The 15,613-nt window shown below is 39.1% G+C and overlaps 1 protein-coding gene across 1 annotated transcript in view; it reads left to right on the plus strand.

Moving 5' to 3' along the window:
• Positions 1 to 15,613, plus strand: part of ASB7 (ankyrin repeat and SOCS box containing 7) — a 49,106-nt gene that overhangs the window by 7,558 nt on the left and 25,935 nt on the right. The window contains exon 4 of the mRNA XM_523240.9: positions 2,120 to 2,381. Within this exon, the coding sequence (XP_523240.4) occupies positions 2,171 to 2,381 (211 nt within the window). The 5' untranslated portion in view covers positions 2,120 to 2,170. The remainder of the gene's footprint in view (positions 1 to 2,119; positions 2,382 to 15,613) is intronic.

The raw sequence follows: 15,613 nt of genomic DNA on the forward strand, positions 1-15,613 counted from the left end.
TGAGCATAGTATGTTTCCATTAATTCCTTCGGACGGTCTTCAGCATTTTCTCTCATAACAGAATAAGCAAAAACCTATTCTGAAAGGATTCTCATTTTAAAATTTCTAAGAAGGGACAATTTTTGTGAAGGAATTGAGAGAAGAAATAAGAGGCAATCTTGTGGCCGGGCGCGGTGGCTCACGCCTGTAATCCTAGCACTTTGGGAGGCCAAGGCTGGTGGATCACGAGGTCAGGAGATCGAGATCATCCTGGCTAACACGGTGAAACCCCGTCTCTACTAAAAATACAAAAAAATTAGCCGGGCGTGGTGGCAGGCGCCTGTAGTCCCAGCTACTTGGGAGGCTGAGGCAGGAGAAAGGTGTGAACCCGGGAGGTGGAGGTTGCAGTGAGCTCAGATCGCGCCACTGCACTCCAACCTGGGTGACAGAGCAAGACTCCGTCTCAAAAAAAAAAAGAGGCAATCTTGTTTATTCCCATATTTCTCTGAGGAAATAGCTATTTGTAGAAGTAGCTTGATATTTTTAAATTTGAGCACTTAGTCGTGATACTTAGGAGTAGGTAATGACACCATTTTCTATGTATAAAACAACATAGGATATTTGTATTCTTAAGTTGTAATGATTTGACTTAACCTAGGCCTAAGTTTACTTTTGTACAGTCTATAGTAAGTTTTGCAAGATAAACGATTGTTGGTAGCAAGATTATCCTGATATGTCTAACCTACATATGAGAACAGAAATGTCTTTAAAGGGCTTCATCACAGTTTAAAAAATGTTTAGAAACAAAGGGACTACTAGTTAAGAGATGAGTCTAATCTATTCCTTCCAGTTAGCACACCTGGAGTGGCTTTCTGGAAGCTTGTTAGTTTTCTGTATGTAGTTAAAAGCTTAAAAACACACTAAAAATGTTTTTGTATACACACATGTAAGATGCAACTTTTTACCATTTCACTTTGGACTCTTACTGTTTCCATGAAGGAGGTCTCATTTTACTTTCTTATTTTAATTTTTGAGACAGGGTCTTGCTCTGTATCCCAGGCTGGAGTGCAGTGGCACAATCACAGCTCACTGCAGCCTCAACCTCCCAAGCTCAAGTGATCCTCCTGCTTCTACCTGCCGAGTAGCTGGGACTACAGGTGCACACTACCATGCCTGGCTAATTTTTTAATTTTGTATTTTTTTGTAGAGACAGGGTCTCACTGTGTTGTCCAGGTTGGTCTTGAACTCCTGGGCTCAAGTGGTCCCTTTTTCCTTGGCCTCCCAAAGTGCTGGGATTACAAACGTGAGCCACTGTGCCTGGCCAGATATTTCATTGTATGTTGGGTTTTAGTACAGTCCTTTTTTGTGACCTATTAGAGAGTATGAGAATTCACTGTACTACTTTTCCTTTTAGTAATTTGATCATGTGGTTAATCACCAGATTGTTTAGATTCTTTTTTTTTTTTTTTTTTTTTGAGACAGAATTTCACTCTGTTGCCCAGGCTGGAGTGCAGTGGCGCAATCTCAGCTCACTGAAACCTCCACCTCCCGGGTTCAAGCAATTCTTGTGCCTCAGCCACCCAAATAGCTGGGATTACAGACATGTGCCACCACACCCGGCTAATTTTTGTATTTTTGGTAGAGACAGGGTTTCACCATGTTGGCCAGGCTGGTCTCAAATTCCTGGCCTCAAGTGATCTGCCTGCCTTGGCCTCCCAAAGTGCTAGGATTGTAGCCGTGAGCCACTGTGCTTGGCCTGATTGTTTAGATTCTTAAGGTTTTAAAATATATTGCTACTTTTTTTTTTTTTTTTGAGAGAGGTCTTGCCCTGTGGTCCAGGCTGGAGTGCAGTGTTGCTATCATGGCTCACTGCAGCTTTGATCTCCTGGGTTCAGGTCATCCACCCACCTCAGCCTCCCGAGTAGCTGGGACTGATCCCCTGGGCTCAGGTGATCCTCCCACCTCAGCCTCCTGAGTTGCTGGGACTATAGGCGTGCACCACCACACCCGGCTAGTAGTATGCACTATCATTAGTAAGGTTTACTGATGTAGCAAATGGAATGTTCTGTGATACTTAATAGACGCAGTATCAGGAACCAGTTATTCTAAATTTTACCTTTTCTACCTTCTCTGCTTAAAGGCTGATCCCCGTAACCTAATGAATCCTTTGTAAAAAGTGGACTCAGCTAGGATGTTACACCATCATTGTCGAAGGAACCCTGAGCTCCAGGAAGAGTTGCAGATTCAGGCCGCGGTGGCTGCTGGGGATGTCCACACAGTGCGAAAGATGCTAGAACAAGGCTATTCCCCGAATGGCCGAGATGCGAATGGCTGGACTCTGCTTCATTTCTCTGCAGCAAGAGGAAAGGAAAGATGTGTTCGGGTTTTTCTAGAACACGGAGGTGAGTTTTGTAGAAGCAAATCTTTTTCCCCATGGAGAAACATAAATGATGTTTAGTTTAAAATGTGTCTATTTGTAATTTTTAATGCTTCTCTTCTGTTAATACTCAACATCTTATTCTCTCTCCTTTGTGAAGATTTGCTATAAGTGTGCCTTTTTGTTTAAAACCAGATTGTTTAAAAGATCAGTTTTATGAATGGATTCTTTTCCCTGAAACTGTAGTGTCTGTACAGCCAGGTTTGCCCAGGTTATTTCAGCTAAGCTACCTTTCTTCAGGTTGTCCAGCTGCTTTTGTTTCAGAAGCAGAAGTGGCTGTGGTATGCCCATAATTAGAGAATTGCACAAGTTTCCCCTGTTGATTATTGCTCAAGCATATAGACCGAGCACTAGTCCTTTAAACATCATGGCCTAATGATACCCTATCCTTATCTTTTTGTTTCAGATGCTTTCCTTTGTTATTTTAGAGCACTTGTTTTTTCCAGAAACTGTACATAGTTTGTAGGTATACTATAAGAAGATTGGTTATCTGAGATCTAATTTTGTATAAATATGTGCAGTTGGAAACCATATTTGACATATTAATGTTTTCGCTTTGAAAAACTGTTCATTCCCATGGTTTTTAAACCAATGATTGTCCAAAACTACTTTCTGCAGTTGAATTTCAGCCTACTTTATTTTCCTAGAGATGGGTTTTTTATATATTTGATCATGTATACCCACATTATCTCTGTAAATTATGGTTGAAAGCAGCTTGGTTGGGGACTCAAATTACATACATGCCATTCTAGGGCTTTAATTGCTCATTAGAAGTGATTTAGTTTCCTTCCTAAGGTGCACTTTGTTACAAAACTAGCCAAACTTACTTGCATTTTGAGGTGCAGAAAAATGTTGGAAGTTCTAGAATTCTTATGAGGGTCATGTGAATAATGTGAATATATGAATACAAAGGCTAACAGGATGGACTGATTGCAAGGCGTGCTAACACTGAGACTAGGAGTAGCCACATGGCCCAGGGGCCCTGAAATGGGAACTATATGCCTGAAATAGTTGACCATTGTCAGAACCCAGAAATTCTCTGGCCTGTGCCTACTTTGTAGCTTGTCTTCCATGTCACTTCACCTTACAACATGAAAACTTCAGTTCTGAAGTTGATGAAAGGGAAATAGAAGTGGAACGCCAGGAAAAAGATCTGTAAAAAGTAAAAGGTGGATGTAAAGTCAGAACGGTTAAAATTCTATGCAGGGCTTCATAACATTAAGACCAAGATGAGGGCTCACAATGTTTATTCCACCTAGTCCTATTGCTTTTCACTTCTGCCAGCCTTACTTTAAAAAAAGTTAATAAAAGTTCTGTTATTCAAGTAATATATGAATATTGTCTCTTTCAAACGAAGAAAATCTTCAGTTAAATTATACAAATAAAGCCAAAGTCCCCTTTGGCTAACTCCTAATCCTTGTCCATCTGCCTCTGTGTGGATGTAACTGGGTATACGTTTGGTTTAGTGCTTATCCTTCTGGAGTATTTCCTGACACTATTACATGGACTCATAGAAATTCAGTCATATGACCAAGTGTGGTAGCTCGCGCCTGTAATCCCAGCACTTTGGGAGGCCGAGGTGAGTGGATCGCCTGAGGTCAGGAGTTTGAGACCAGCTTGGCCAACGTGGCGAAACCCCATCTCTACTAAGAGTAAAAAAATTAGTTGGGCATAGTGGCCAGGTGCCTATGATCCCGGCTACTTGGGAGACTGAGGCAGGAGAATCACTTGAACCCAGTGGGTGGAGGTTGCAGTGAGCTGAGATCATGCCACTACACTCCTGCCTGGGCGAAATTGTGAAACTCTGCTCAAAAAAAAAAAAAAAAGAAAGAAAGAAAAATTCTGTCATATTATGTTGTGTGTGGTTTTGAACATCAATGATAATACTGACTGTATAATTCTACAACTGTTGTTTTTTATACAACTATGTGACTTAAAGACTTTTTAATAGCAGGAGTCTGCAAACTTGTTCTGTAAAAGGCCAGATAGTAAACATGAGAGGCTTTGTGTGCCGTACTGGCTTTGTAACTACCCAGCTCTGCAGTCGGAGCCTGGAAGCAGCCACAGATAGTATGTAAACTAATGGGTGTGGCTGTGTTCCAGTAAAACTTTATCAAAACCAATGGTGGGGGGAAAAAAAGAAAAAACCAGTGAGGGGCTTAGGGGCTGTAGCAGGGGTGTCCAATCTTTTGGCTTCCCTGGGCCACATTGGAAGAAGAATTGTCTTGGGCCATGAATAAAATGCACTAACACTTAACAATAGCTGATGGGCAAAAAAAAAAAAAAAAAAAAGCAAAAAAGTCTTATAATATTTTCAGAAAGTTTATGAATTTGTGTTAGGCTGTATTCAAAGCTGTCCTGGGCTGCATGCCCACCGTGGGCTGCAGGTTGGACAAGCTTGGGCTATAGTTTCTGAATCTTTCTCTCTGTATATATGTATGTATCTAGTTACGTGCAGCATAAGGACATTTTGCTCAATCATGGACCCCATTTACAATGGTGGTCCCATAAAATTGTACTACCATGTTTTACTGTACCTTTTCTATGGTTAGGTACACAAATGCCATTGTATTACAGTTGCCTCCAGTATTCAGTACAGTGACGTGCTGTACAGGCTTGTGGCCTAAGAACAGTAGGCTATATGATATAACCTGGGTGTGTAGTACGCTGTGCCGTCTAGGTTTGTGTGAGTGCATTTTATGGTGTTCACACAAGAGCGAAATCACCTAACAACCTAGTCCTCAGAATGTATCCCTGTTATTAAGCAGTATATGACTGTATATCTATATATATTTTAATAGCTTTATTGAGATGTAATTCACATGCCACAGAATTCACTCATTTAAAGTGTACAGTTAATGGCTTTTGGCATATTCATGGAGTTGGATATTCATCAGCAAAGTCAATTTTAAAACATTGTCATTACCCCCAAAGAAACCTTCTGTTGGTTCTATGACATATTGATTCACTCTTCTTTTCAGCTGCTGAATATAGTATTGATAGGTATGGATATACTATCATTTGTTTATTCTCTTTTATTTTTTGAGAATGGCTGGAATTTTCACAGCAGGAGATTTTGTTTTTTGCAAAGGTAGTGCATACATACATGGTTAAAAAGCCACTTAAAGCTGATCAGTGAGGGCACATCTCTAACTTTTAGCCCCAGTCCCTTACTCTTCTTCTAGAGGCCATCTCTTTCACCGGTTTCTTTTGTACCATCCAGAGACAGTCTATGCATGTAGGCAGAAATATTTTTCCGTTTTCTACCTTGTAGCCAGCTCCCTTTTTAAAATGTTCTGTTCCTCCTCTTGATTTTTTCACATAACAGTTAATTTAGTGATAGTTCCTTATCTGCATAGGACTCTGGCTCAGATTCCATCGTATGGATGCAATTTATTTTCACTTCTTATTGTTGGACATTATAAGTTTTCATTTTTCTGCTACTAGAAACATTACAGAGAATGTCCTTGAATGATCGTGTTACATTATGTGAGAGTTTATTTCTTGACTAACTCCTAGAAGTGCGTTTGCCAAGTCAAAACATTTTTTATGGATATTGGCAAGTTGTCCTCCGAAGAGATTGTCATCATTTTATGTCCTTACTGACCGGGCAGGATAGTGCCTGTTCACCTGCCTTTGCTAGTGATGTACTTACCAGATGGTTTTTCTCTTTCCTGGTGTGATATACCTGCCTCTCTTTTTCTTTTTTTTTTTCTTTGAAAAAATGACATATGAGTAACAAACATTGCAAGACTGGGCTTTTTGTCTTACTGATTTGTTGGAATTGTTTATATATTCTCCTTTGTTAGATGTTGCAATGTTTTCTCTCTTTTTGTAGTTTTTTTCACATTCTTGTTTTTGTTGTCGGGCAGAAGTCTACATTTCAATGTAGGTGAATTATGGTTTTCTTTAGCCTTATCATTTGTGCCCTTGGTGTCTTGTTTAGGAAATATACTGCAGGGTCATTATTTGCCTTTATTTTCTTCTAAAATGTTTTATGGTATTTAGCTTTTTAATCTGTTCAGAATTGGCTTTGGTGTATGAGGTAGCCTGGTACAGTTTCACTTTTTTCCCATAAAGACAGCCTAAATCATGCCTTCTTTCTTCATTACTGTGCACTAGGTCAGATATAAGGTTTTCATATATGTGTGGTTCCATTTCTGAGTTTTTATTTAAAACAACAAATATTTTGGATAAGCCCTGTATTTGTTTTTATGTAGCACCTTTTACCTGATACCCTTTCCCTAGTAGAATAAGAGATTCAGAAAGTGTTTCACCCAGTGTATTATGAACCAACTTAGAAAAATTAGTAGAAGAAAACACCTACTGCCCACTTGCTTATGGCCACTTGTGGTGCTTAGGCATGCCCTGTATTTAGTCTAGTCCTGGCTTATGACCTCTAGATCAGTGTAGCCAACTATGTGTTTAATGTCTGCACTCTCATGGCTCATAGACATCGCCAGCACAGCACAAGCTGTGTCCATTCTCACCATGGTGTTCATTCTAGTAAGTGTCACCACAGCCTCTGAGTGCCATGCCAGAAATCTAGAAACCATCCTTGGTACCTTTTCCTTACCTCTAATATGACTGATTGCTAAGTCTTATTGATTCTGCCTCCTAAAAAGTTGTCAGAGCTTTTCACTTCCTTTCCCTGGAGATGCCACCCCATTTTTGGGCCAGGAAACATTCCTCACCAGGACTGCTACAGTGGTCTCTTCCATCCCTGCCTCCAGTCTTGCCCCCTCCCAACCAGTCTCCAAATAATGTGACCTGTTAAAATGGAAATAAAAATATTTCCTTTTAAAAATCCATAATTGGTTTCCCATTTCTCTTAGGATGATATTCAAAGTTTATAGTGTGATTCACATGGTGCTGCAGTGCCTGGCCCCTCGTACCTTTCCAGCTGCAGCTTTGAGCCACAGCCCCTCTGCATTCTTTCAGAGTCACTGAGTGCAAAGGTTTTGGCCTGGGACCCTCTTGGGTCACACTTCTGCTCACTCCCCACCCCTGCCCCATCACCTTGCTCTGCCTGCTTCTCTCTCAGCTCTCACTGATCATTTTCTCAGGGAAACCTCTTACCAGCCAGACCAGGTCACCCGGGATCCTTGTATATATCCAGACCAGGTTACCTAGGATCCTTGTATATATCCCTGCTATGTGATACTGTTGTTCCTTGTGTGACGTTATCCCTCTGTTATATGATATTATTGTTCCCTATACCTTTTTATTATTACAGCTATCATAAGCGTAATGAATTGTTTTATAGTTCTTTATTTAATGTCTATATCTCTGATTCATCTAAAGCTTCTTGAGGGTAGAACCCATATCTGTTTTGCTTCCGTCAAGAAAGAAAGCGAAAACTAACACCAGTTATCTAAAGTAATTGTTCCTCAGTTTTACAGAGACAAGACCAATCTTTTCTTTTATCAAAAAATACTGGAAATGGGCCCCGTTATGGTGGGATTATAAAGTTGCTTGAATGCATCATGCCTCCCCCCACCCCCCACGGGGTCTCCCTGTGTCACCCAGGCTGCAGTGCAGTGGCACAGTCATAGCTCATCGCAGCCTCTACCTCCTGGGCTCAAGCAGTCCTCCCACCTCAGCCGTACCTGTTACTTTCAAAACAGTATAGTTTCTTCTCTTTTTTATTTATTTATTTATTTTGAGATGGAGTCTCGCTCTGTCACACAGGCTGGAGTGCAGTGGCGTGATCTCATCTCACTGCAACCTCCGCCTCCCAGGTTCAAGCGATTCTCCTGTCTTAGCCTTCTGAGTAGCTGGGACTACAGGCGTGTGCCACCACACCCAGCTAATTTTTTTTTTTAGTAGAGACGGGGTTTCACCATGTTGGCTAGGCTGGTCCCGAACTCCTGATCCCAAGTGATCTGCCCACCTCGGCCTCCCAAAGTGCTGGAATTACAGGCATGAGCCACCGCGTCCGGTCTCGAAACAATGTAGTTTCTTTAAAAGTTTGTGAACTCCAGTCAGATTGGCTCCTCCTGTTAGTAGCTTATTTTGTGGTGGATAGTAAACCAAAATGAAGTCAAAGATCCCAATAGGGAACAGTGAGTGGACTAACTCATAAGAAACAAGACTTGACTTTTCACTCCCTCTTTTTCTCTCCCTCACCTTCTCACCCTGCTGTGTGGTGTGTGTGTGTGTGTGTGTGTGTGTGTGTGTGTGTGTGTGTGTGTGTAGAGACAGAGAGGAAGAAAGAACAAGAATTCATATAGATAGACAAGGTGGCCAGCTGATCCTTTATAAACTATGTATTCAGCAAATATTTATTGAGCACCTAATAGATGCCAGGCCCAGGGTTGGGCCCCAAGATGCAGAAATGAGCAAATATGGGACTCTCCTTCTGGTACTTCATCATTTGCTGGTGGATGGAGTTATAGCCAACATTTATTGAGGGTTTAGTCTATGCCAAATTCCTCACAACTCTTTTAGGATAATAAGTATTATCAGTTTTTACATTAAAAATTCTAAGCTACAGAAGAGTAAGTAATTCACCCAAGGTCATTACTTCATAGGCAGTGGAGCTGGGATTCAAACCATTGTCTTACCTGTAATTCTGTATTGCCCCTAAGAAAACAAGGCAGTTCCAAAAGAGTGAATTTAAGTGCCATGTGTAATAAGGTCCTCACTGTCTGCTGGGGTGGGTGGGTGCGTGCAAGGAAGACTTCTAGATAAAGCGTGGTTGGAGTGGAAATCTGGAAAGGTGAGGCAAGGATGGAGGCTGGAAGGATGGGGGTGTGGAATTACTCCAACTCAGGGGCACTGCGTGTGACGGGTTGAAGGAAAGAAGGAGCACTTTTGGTTTTAGGAGCTGAAGAATGTTCAGTAAGATTGGAATATATCCAATAATTTATTGTAGGGACATTGGTGAGGTGTCAAAACCTTTGACAGAGGAATGGGAGAACAGATTCGTGCTTTAGTAAATTAGCTGGTTATAGTATGTGAACATATCAGAAGGGCGTAAGCCCTAAGGCAAGAAGAGTAGCTGGGATATGAGGTGAGAGTGAAGTAAATCAAGAATAACTGAGCTTTTGGCCTGAGGATCAGGAAGAAAAGAGTTGCCGTTAATTGAAATGAAGATTAGTAAAGGAGCAGGAGGGAAGCTAGCCAGATGCAGTTTAATAAATGGGACATAGGTGTCTAATACCAGTCACTCACCCAGCTAGAAATTACTCAAATATATTGATGGGTCAGATTTTACTAATGTTAAATTCATATACCCGCCTGGTAAAACCACCGATCAGTGATCACACAGAGCTAGCCAAAATCAGAGTAAGAGGTTGCTTGTGACCATAGTTTGGGGAGAGCGCTGTGACCACAGGCAGCCTGGTAGGGAGCGGCCCTGTGAAGCCACACTTGCTGCTGCTTCTGGAGAAATCCGTTGAGAAAATGAGCGAGTCTGAGTTGAGTAACTGATACTACCTGTATTCCAAAAGGGTAACAGTGTGGCTCTCTTTCTAGTTTAATCTAAGCCTGTGCTGTCCATAGCAGGTGTGGTTATTTAAATTTCAGCCAAGTTAATTAAAAAGTTCAGTTCCTCGGACACAGTAGCCATGTTTTAAATGGTTGCATGTGACGAGTGGCTGCCGTATTGGAGAGCACAGTTGTCCTTTGGTATGTACAGGGGATTGGTTCCAGAGCTACCCCCTCAGTATAACAAAACCACAGATACTCAAGTCCGTGGTAGAAAATGGCATAGTATTTGCATATAACCTACGCATATCTTCCTGTGTACTTTAAAATCATTTTTCAATTACTTATAATACCTAACACACTGTGAATGCTGGGTAAGTAGTTGTTAATACTGTATTGTTTTTTAAAAATGTATTTTTATTGTTGTATTATTTCTAATTTTTTAATCAAGTTATTTTTCATCTGTGGTTTGTTGACGCTCTGCTAGGGAACACATGGATATGAAGGGCTGACAGTGGAACATTGGCCTGTGCATACAAGTGATATTTTGCTGCTTTACCTTCAAGCATCCTGCTTCAAAATGATGAAAACTTAGGGTTTTACAGTGGTCCAAAAATACTTGAGATTTTAAACACAAATGGGATGCATATAGTAGCACATCTGTACAAATCCTGGTAGTCTTTCTGACCAGGTTAGTGTACTGTTAGAATCGTGATGGAAGAGTCTCTATTATAAGGGTGGAAATTGTAACAAACTCATTATTATCTTCATTTTCCAATTTTGAGTCTTCTAAAAACTCTAAGACCATGCTGGACATTTCAAGAAAATAACGTTGGAAGAGACAATGTCTTAGTGCATTTATTCATCTTCAGATTCAGTGTTTATGCAAATTGGCCCACGGGCAGTTGGCCAAAGCTCTAGAAGTTAAGTCTATAAAGCAAATCCCCAGAGGAACCTGAGAAAACCTCTCGATAAAGTAGGTAAAATCCTTTTGGTGAAACACATGAGAAAAAGTAGGAGATAGGGGGGTAATCAAAGAAATGCACAGAAGAACGGTGAAAAATATTTTTAGCATTTCAAAAATGAAAGATTTTGCAAATGATAATTCCAAATGTGACACTGGCACACTGATGGGAATTTATGAGAGAGTACATTTGGAAAGCAGTTTAGCAGTATGTATTGAAGTCTTAAAAACAGTAGTTTATCTTGCCAATATAGAATTTATGTTAACTCTTTATTTAAATTAAGTTTAATTAATGATTAGATTAAATATAATTCTTTTAACGTGGCCAGAGGAATCAGTCTTAAAAGCAGGAAATATTTTCTATACAAAAGTTTCACCTTTCTGAATGTCATGATGTAGTTTTAAAAAAAGTCTACCTTTCATTGTATATAATTTTTCAAACGTAGGCATTCTCAATGCCCAAATATAGAGAAGCAATTCAGTAATTAGAGTATGGTTACAGCTATGTATAATTTTTTAAAAATGTGTAGAAGAAAAGCTGAAAGTCTATCATTGGCAGTAGTTATTAGGAAATGTTATTCTTTTACCTTTGAGTACTTTTGCCACAGACAGTATAAATGTATTTTTATCATCATTTCATCTTTTAAAATAAAAGACAATAATTGTGAAATTAAATTGTTGGGCTTATAACATGTAAAGATGAAATATATGACAGTAATTGCACAAAGAAAGGAGCTATATTGAAACAGTTTCTGTATACTTCTAGAATCCAGTAATCCCAAAGTAAAAACAAGCATGAAATAATAAAGAGAATAATTGAAATCAGTGGAATTGAAAATGGGCAAATGATAGAGAAGATAGATGGAACTAAAAAACAAATAAGGATTCTTTGAAAAGATCAATAAAATTGATGAATCTTTGTCTAGAATGGTGGAAAAAAAAACAGAAAAGATACATAACCAATATCAAGAGTGGAAGAGAGATTCCCTGTAGTATTGGAAATCCTAGCCAGAGCAGTCAAGCAAGAGAAAGGAATAAAAGGCATTCAAATTGGAAAAGAGAAAGTCAAATCGTTCCTCTTTGCTGATGATATGATCTTATATTTAGAAAAACCTAAAGACTTTACCCAAAAAACTCTTAGATCGGATAAATCAGTACAGTTGTAGGATACAAAATCAACATACAAAAATCAGTAGCATTTCTATATACCAGTAATGAAACAGGCAAAAAAAGAAATCATGAAGGTATCTCATTTATAATAGCTACAAAAAGAAAAAAGAAAAAAAACCCAACAACCTAGGAATAAATTTAACCAAGAAGATGAGAGATCTCTACAAGGAAAACTACAAAGCACTGATGAAACAAATCGAAGAGGACACAAACAAATGGAAAGACATCCCATGCTCATGGATTGGAAGAATTAATATTGTTAAAATGACTCTTCTATCCAAGGCAATTGGTAGATTCAACGCAACTGCTATCAAAACACCAACATCAGTTTTTCAAAGTTAGAAAAAACAATCCTAAAATTCATATGGAACCAAAAAAGAGCCCAAATAGCTGAAGCAATCCTGAGCAAAAGGGACAAAGCTGGAGGCATCACACTACCTGACTTCAAAATATACTACAAGGCTCTAGTAACCAAAACAGCATGGTATTGACCTAAAAACAGACACAGACCAATGGAACAGAGAATCCAGAAATCTACGTATTTTTAGTAAACTGATTTTCGACAAAGATAACAAGAACATACTTTGAGGAAAGGACACCCTCTTCAGGCTGGGAAAACTGGATATCCATGTGCAGAAGAATAAAACCAGACCCCTGTCTCTCACCGTATGCAAAACAACATAAGATGGATTAAAAACATAAACATAAGACCTGGAACGTCACATCTACTGGAAGAAAACGGAAAAACACTTCAGGACATTGGTTTAGGCAGAGATTTTATGGCTAAGGCCTCAGAAACATAGACAACTAAAACATAGGCAAATGGGACTATATTTTAGAAACTGAAAAACCTTTATACAGCAAAAGAAACAATTAATAGAATGAAGAGACAACCTGTTGAATGGGAGGAAATATTTGCAAACTGGCATCTGACAAGGGACATTGTAATATCCAGAATATACAAGGAACTCAACAGTAAAAACAACAAATAATCCCATTAAAAAGTGGGCAGGTCAGGGGTGGTGGCTCACACCTGTAATCCCAGCACTTTGGGAGGCTGAGGTGGGTGGATCACCTGAGGCCAGGAGTTCAAGACCAGCTTGGCCAACATGGTAAAACCCCATCTCTACTAAAAATACAAAAATTAGCTGGGCCCACATGGTGGTGGATGCCTGTAATCCCAGCTACTTGGGAGGCTGAGGCAGGAGAATCGCTTGAACCTGGGAGGCAGAGGTTGCAGGGAGCCGAGATCATGCCACTGCACTGCAGCCTGGGCAACAAGAGCGAAATTCCATCTCAAAAAAACAAAAGTGAGCAAAGGACACAAATAGACATTTCTCGAAAGAAGACATGCAGATGTCCAGCAGGTATGTGAAAAATTGCTCAACATCATTAATCATCAGGGAAATGCAAATCAAAACCACAATGAGATATCTTATCCCAGTTGTAATGGCTACTGTTAAAAAGACAAAAAATAACAGATGCCAGCAAAGAGGCAGAGAAAAGAAAACTCTTAATACGGTGTTGGTGGGACTGTCAATTAGTATAACCACTGTGGAAAACTGGACATTTCTCAAATAAACTAAAAATAGAAATACTATGTAATCCAGCAGTCAAAGAAAACTCTTAATATGGCATCGGTGGGACTGTAAATTAGTACAACCTCTGTGGAAAACTGGACATTTCTCAAATAAACTAAAAATAGAAATACTATATAATCCAGCAGTCCCACTACTGAGTATCCAAAAGAAAAGAAATCAGTATATCAAAGGAATACCTGCACTTGTGTGTTTATTACAGCACTATTCACAATAGCAAAGATTTGGAATCAACCTAAGTGTCCATTGCGGTATATATACACACAATAGAATACAATTTGGCCATAAAAAATGAGATCATTTGCAGCCACATAGATGACGAGGTCATCATGTGAGGTGAAATAAGTCAAGCACAGAAAGACAAATATCATGTTCTCACTCATGTGGAAGCTAAAAAACGTTGGCCTCTCGATAGTAGAGAATAGAAGATAGATAACAGAGGCTGGGAAGGGTATGTTGGTGGTAGGAGGAGATGAAGAGAGGTTGGTTAATGGGTTCCATTTGTTAGAAGAAAGAAGTTCTGATGTTCAATAGCAGAATAGGGTGACTATAGTTAACAACAATGTATTATGTATCTCAGAGTAGCTGCAAGAGAAGACTTGAAATGTTCCCAGCTCATAGAAATGATAAATGCTCAAGGTGATGATGGATAACGCAGATACCCTGACTTGATCGTTACACATTCTGTCCGTGTAATAGATACTCACATATACCCAGTAAACATGTAAAATATCACATACCAATAAAAAATTTAAAAAGAGTGGAAGGGGTATGTCACTACAGATCCTCTAGACATCAAAAAGATTAGGAGTATAATGGGCACCTTTGTGCCATTAGGAAAAATGGACAGATTTCCTGATGCACAAAACTGATGCTAAAACTGACCCAAGGAAAAAATAGATTAATAGCCTTATATCAATTTAAGAAGTCTAGCTCATAACTAAAACTTTTCACTGAGAAGACTTTAGGTCCAGCTGGCTTCTCATTGAATTATTTCAGATATTAAAGGACGTAAATAAGGATTCTACACAAATTTTTTGACAGAGGAGGGAACACTTCCAAGCTTGTTGTATGAGGCTTGTGTAGCCCTGATACAGACCAAACAAAGACCTTGGAAGAAAACTATAAGCCAATATTTTTCATGACAATAGATACCAAAATTCCTAACGAAATATTGGCAAATCCAGTCTATTGGTGTATAAAAAAAAATATTACGCCCAAGTAGTATTTACTCCAGGAGTACAATATTTGTTTAACATCTGAAAATCAATAGGCTGAGTAATTTGTCACATTAGAATAAAACATAAATACCTAACAATCATTTCAGTAGATTCAGAAAATGGAACAGTCTTAAATACCTTCATGAGAAAGATGGGAAACCAGAAGCAGAAGGTGATTTCCAAAGCAATGAAAAGCTACAGCTTCCTGGGTGGTGAACTGCTGAATTCTTTCCTTCTAAGATCAGGAACCAAGGGAAGGGTCTGTGCTTTTGCCACTTTATTCAGCATCCTACTGTAGGTTCTAACCAGTGGAATGAGGGCAGAGCAGTAATCAAGGGTCATGAATTGGAAAGAAAGAAGTCAAACTGTCTTTATTTGCAGAGAACATAATTGTGCATGTAGACCCTGGCAAGAAAACTACAAATGTCTTCTAGAACTAAAAGTGATTTTGGGTAGATTATAGAATATACAAGTCAGTGTACAAAAATCAATTTTATTTCTATCAGCAGTCATCATTTGGAAAATGGAATTTTAGCTCATTATAATAGCAACAAAGTTTAAAATATTTAAGAATAAATTTAACAAAAGATATGCATGACGTATATAAGCTATAAAACATTGCTGAAGAGAATTAAAGAAGACCTATATAGAGAACTATCCCATGTTTATGGTTTGGAAGAATCAATATTGTTTAGATCACTTTGGAGAGATTGCCATCCTTAGAGTCAGTGGCGTTCTAATCAAAATTCCAGCAGGCTTGTTTGAAGACTTGACAAGCTGATTCTAAAATTTATTATCCCAAATATTAATAATT

Source organism: Pan troglodytes, chromosome 16, assembly GCF_028858775.2.
Source record: "Pan troglodytes isolate AG18354 chromosome 16, NHGRI_mPanTro3-v2.0_pri, whole genome shotgun sequence".
NCBI classification, from domain to species: domain Eukaryota; kingdom Metazoa; phylum Chordata; class Mammalia; order Primates; family Hominidae; genus Pan; species Pan troglodytes.